Source organism: Gavialis gangeticus, unplaced genomic scaffold, assembly GCF_001723915.1.
Source record: "Gavialis gangeticus isolate Ggan-Ray unplaced genomic scaffold, GavGan_comp1, whole genome shotgun sequence".
Lineage (NCBI taxonomy): Eukaryota > Metazoa > Chordata > Crocodylia > Gavialidae > Gavialis > Gavialis gangeticus.
Window position 1 is genome coordinate 295,376 of NW_017729015.1, and position 5,203 is coordinate 300,578.

At 52.0% G+C, this 5,203-nt stretch overlaps 1 protein-coding gene across 1 annotated transcript in view; it reads right to left on the reverse strand.

The window, feature by feature from the left end:
- Window positions 1–549: 549 nt before the first annotated feature.
- XKR8 (XK related 8) overlaps window positions 550–5,203 on the reverse strand; it is a gene marked incomplete at its 5' end in the record, with an annotated part of 10,102 nt that continues 5,448 nt past the window's right edge. The window contains 2 exons of the mRNA XM_019512056.1: window positions 550–2,160; window positions 4,627–4,820. Of these exons, the coding sequence (XP_019367601.1) occupies window positions 1,442–2,160; window positions 4,627–4,820 (913 nt within the window). The remainder of the gene's footprint in view (window positions 2,161–4,626; window positions 4,821–5,203) is intronic.

Consider the following 5,203-nt stretch of genomic DNA (forward strand, 5'->3'; position numbering starts at 1 on the left):
AGCAAAAGCCAGAACCCCAGTGATGACAGGCCCTTTACAAATGGCTAATTTTCAGCCTCTGAAACTGGCAGTACAAGTGCTAGGTCAGGGCAGAACTTCAACTCCCTTCCAGCTCATTACACTGAGAAACAAACATCAAGGATGCTACCTAAAGCGGTAGGAGTTAGTCCAGGTAAAAGTCAGAGCTTCAGAGAAGTGGTCTCAGGTATGTGTGTCTCTTCAAATAGCCTCTCAATTTGGAAACTGCAGCAGACCAGGAACCCCCCTGCTCCTCCTCTTCAAGGATTGACCACAGCCAGGGCATGGCTTCCATAGCAGGATAAACCTATAGCACTTCCTAATTTCCACAGAGCAGCTTACTAATACATTGCAGTAGCAGAGGACTTGGCAGGGCCAAGCCCAGTGATTTTTTTTGGTAACAACAAATCAATATTTGAAGGAGCTTTAATCTTTGCTTTGAAAAGGACCAGGGGCTTTCTCAGCTCTGAGTAGCCTCATCTGGTCACAAGTTCTCCACCCACTTCCCTTGTTTCAATGGAAACACTGCGGTTCACTCCACATTAATTTATTTATTTAGCATATGTAGTTGTGGCATATTGCTTCAACCATCTTAAGGTGATATCATCACCATTGTGATGAACTTGAAGGCCACCAGGTAGTGTAGTAAATCGGCACAAGTCAACAAGGTGGGACATGGTTTGAATTCATCCACTTCTCCACACTGTGCTTATGGGATAGTGCATTCTGTTACCATGACATATTTAGTTAGATCTAATGTGGTACAGTACAAGCACAAATCAAATAACCCTCACAACTGAGGCCAAGATATTTGGCACATGAGCCCAACCCTCCCCTGGCAAAATGACAGAGTGGGAAACCCAAATGCAAATGGGAAATCCAACAGTTCCTGTCCATGTCCTGCCAAGAAGAAAAAGTCAACCCAGTTACCACTGCTCGGATAAAGGGGAGGCTGGTGAGGAAATGGGAGGTGGAGGGGACAACCTGCAAAGTGAGGCCATGAGGCTAGCATGCTGCCTAAATAAAATGGCCCAGAAGAGTTCCCTACTGTGGGTCTGAGGAGGAACTTGAGAACTGTCTAACAAATAACAATAAAGATTTTAACTTGCTCACTGCCTCTCATATCCACCAGTGGGCCATTCAGGTTCAACAGCACAGCATACTTTATAGCTGTTTTAAATATCTGTCCCTGGCAGAGTACCAACTTGGAGCAGGATGTGGCCTTTTTGCAAGCCCAGCTGTGGCAAATCCCTCAACACAGCTACCACCCCTCCCAGCTTTGTGCCAGTTCCCTTGGAAAAATAGCACGTGAAGCTGAGAAGGAACTGGCTGGAGCAAGACCTGGAATAGGGTCTCCCCTACACATTTAAAGTAGACTCCCAAGGCAGAAATCTCCAGTGGAGCAGGGACAACTGGATCAAAGTTAAACATCCGCCTCCACTCCATTTGCCAAGCTTTGCCCAGCCAACGAAGACGCTGCAAAGTGGCTCTGCACCAGTTGGTACATCCGTTCGTTCACAGCGGCAGGTGCTCGGCCATGTCGGAACTCGACAGTGCTGACACTTTCACCAGTGTCCACTTCATCGTACTGGCTCTGTACGGTGGGATGCAAGTATTTGTAGTAGATGACTTTCAGCAGAAGCCCAAGAAAATAACAGGCTAGGGCAGCAGGAAGCACGTAGCACAGGTACAAATGCTCACCCAAAGGGGAATTGTACCAAGCCCAGAACGCAACAAGCAGTACACAGTCCACCAGGATGAAGATGTGATAGATAACACTGCGGTGTATTGTCCTCCCTTTAGCCACGTTAAACCAGCAGAAATACAGTATCACACCCACAGTTGCCCTGTAAAACCACTCCAAGCCAGGGGGGTCCATGAAGTTCGTATTTTGCAGCCAGACCCAGAGAACCATCACAGCCCAAACACTCAGGACGTGCAGGGCAATGAAGTGTGGGAAGAGCGTGGCGAAGAGGGCAACCGAGAGGATGCGGGGACAGATGAGGAAGAAGTTCCACGTGAAATAGACAAAGGAGGAGAGCAGGCCCAGTCTGTGTTTCTCCCGCAGGAAGCATCGCAGGGACTGGTGATAATCCAGCAGGGACCATGCCACACACAGGAAGGCGGTGCAAATCCCAAACCCTATAAACATAGTGGGAAAGAGGGTGAAGAGGGACAGGCAGGAAATCAGGCAGTAGTTCAGGCTTTGGACTTCCCCTGGAGAATGTGATCAGAGACTGAAACTGGCCCCATCCCAAACAGAGTCTCTTCTCCTGGCCAGGCATCACTCTACTCAGGCCCCTCCAGTGACAAACAGAGCACAATGCCTCAAAGGGTCAGCACAGAAGTATCCCCTGCTCCCTGTCCAGCTCTCTTTTCCTGCTCTGCCAGGTAGGGAAGATGCCATCACTCTGGTCACATCTGCCATTTCTTATTCCCTTGCAGGCAGGTTGCTAACAGGAAGCCAGCCTGCCCTGTGCTACTTTCTAAACATTTCCGAGGTCCCTCTGAAATAGGAAGTGCTCAGCTCACGGGGTGGACCTGAATCACACAGGAAATAGTACTGTGCAGAGAGGTGCTGAGAGTCGATCAGATTCTAAGAGCTATGCCACAGAGCCTGTTCCAGCTAGCAATCCCACAAGGCCACATAGGCAGAGAGCTGCCAAACCACTCCCTGCCACAGACACAGGTCTGTGGGCTCAGTGCACCCCTTTTCCTACTGAATAGTGTCTGGGCTCAGTACAGGGCTCTGGTATGATTCTCTTATTGCCCAACCCTTGTTAAGAGCTCCACCTTACTGACGGGACCCTTCCCACACTGCTAGTCCCTCCCACAATCATCAGTACAGCTAGATGGGAGTAATTGGGCCTATGCCAGGGGTGGGCAATTATGCCAGGGTTGTAGGTATGGGAGTCTGTGTGGGTGGGTGTGGGGGTTGATGTAGGTATGGGAGTCTGAGCTGTAGGTATGGGAGTCTGTGTGGGTGGGTGTGAAGGTTGGAGGTGAGGTTTGTGGGTGGGTGTGGGCCCCCTCCCACCACACATCTCCCTTCCCTTCCCTTCCCCTCCCCCCAGTTGCAACAGCAGCAGCAGGCCCTCAAGGTACTCCTGCCCATAGCAGGCAGAGCCCCCCGTGGCATGCAGCTCCAGCCGAATCACAGGAGCTGCATATGATGACACAGAGCCAGTCCAACCTGACCTGCTGGCATGTGCCTTCAAACCAAACTGTGCTGGCTCCAAGCCAGCACTTGGGGCTCCCAGCACTGCAGGCAGGCAGGAGCTGTGCACCATCAAGCCGGGCCGGGCCAGCTCCGTGCCTCCACACAGGGCTTCCAGCACTCTAGTGGGGAGCCACACGTGGAGGCACGGAGCCTGCCTGGCCTGATGCCACACGGACCGGGAGCCACGCACCAGGTGAGCTCTGTGCCGCCATGTGCAGCTCCCCACTGGAGTGCTCAAAGCCCCACACAGAGGCACAGAGGTTGCTGGTCTGGCTCAGCCTGGTCTGATGACACATGGCTCCTGCCTGCAATGCCAGGAGCCCCAAGTGCTAGCACAGAGCCAGCTTGGTCTGGTTCAAAGGTGTGTACCAGTGGACTGGGCTAGGCAAGCTCCATGCCACCACATGCAGCTCCCGGGATGCAGCCACAGCTGTGCACCACTGAGGACCTCTACCTTCAGGAGGCCAGGCGCACCCCAAGGCCAGGAGCACCCCCTACTACCCCCACCCTCCACTGTGGCAAGTAGGAGGTCCCCTCCCCACTCACCACCTGTCGAGTCATGCACCATTACACTCGGTGTCTCCGCACGGGGCTCCCAGATGGAGTGGAAGGTGGAAGCACCATGGAGGTGGAAGCACAGAGTCCACCCAGTCCAATGGTGCGCAACCTCTGAAAGTTCACCTCCCACCGGCTTTCAGAGTGGCAGCCCTGGGCTGGTAATAACTGTCTCTTGGAGGGACCCTGTGGGCCAGACAGAATGGCCTGGCAGGCTGGATCCAGCCCACGGGCCATATTTTGCCCATGCCTGCCTTACGTTCTGGTGAAAGCATAGGGTGTTTTTCCATAGCCAGAGTCTCCTTCCTCCCAGCACAGTAGCTTCTCCATTTCACCCATAAGAACCAGCCAGAGGAGTGTCTGAGGCACAGAGCGAGAGGCCTAACGGTATTTATTTCCCTTTCAAATCCCCAGAAGGATGAGAGATGGTTACAGGGCCCTATGGACTGATTCAATGGGGCAGGAAGAGGCAATTCACTTACAAGGCTGTTTCTTCAGCCAAAAAGTAAGACTGAAAATATTTCCACATCTCTGTCATGCATCCCCAAACCCAGAGGCCAGAGGAACCTACAGATGTCTACAGAGCTGGAGGGGGTAATGACACTCCACTGCTCAAAAGTGACAGGGGCCCCCATCCATCTCAGCAGAAGCACTGGGCAGCTTCCCTCCCCACTGCACCCCTCCCTCCCCATATCCCCAACCTGGCTGAGGCAGCTGTGAAGAGTGAGGCTTCACTCCTATTTTCTTTAGGAGCAGGAGTTCAAGGGATCATGCCACCATCCTGTCAGCCCATAAAGTGGGCTCTCATAAGGAAGGCCAGCAAAGCCACTCACCTTGGAAAAGCTCTATCTTGTTTGTTTGTAGAATGACGTAGAGCACAAATGTGAGCTGGGGGGCAGCCTCCAGGAAGGTTTTGAAGAGGCGCAGCATACTGATGTCATGGGACAAGAATAAGGCGTAGGCTTTGTCCTCCTCCGTAGCACCTGGCTTGCGCACTTGCCAACCGACTTTCAGTGCATGCAGACACCTGCATAGGCAACACAGTCGTGTTGGGATGGGTTGTTCTACACAGGGAAGCATTTTGGAGCAGCTCAACACAGTCATCAGCCAGCTACAAGGAACTGTGGGCAAGAGGGTGCAGGGTTCCAAGATCAGCCTACTCTCATGATGGCAGCTAAACCCAACCCATTCTGTTAGGGTAGGTTGTCATATTTAATGCTTTAAAGTTGCACCTGTTTATAGAGTGGTGAATTACAGTATTGTTTAAAGTGTTCTTTTATATTTAGCCTTCTTTAATCATTGCTTAAGTTCTGTATAGCCTCATTGTTATCTGAGCTTTTCTGCAATACCAGCTGGCCTTGCCTCTTACAGGCAGCTTATGGCCTTGAGTTTGCTCGCATGATGTTTCTT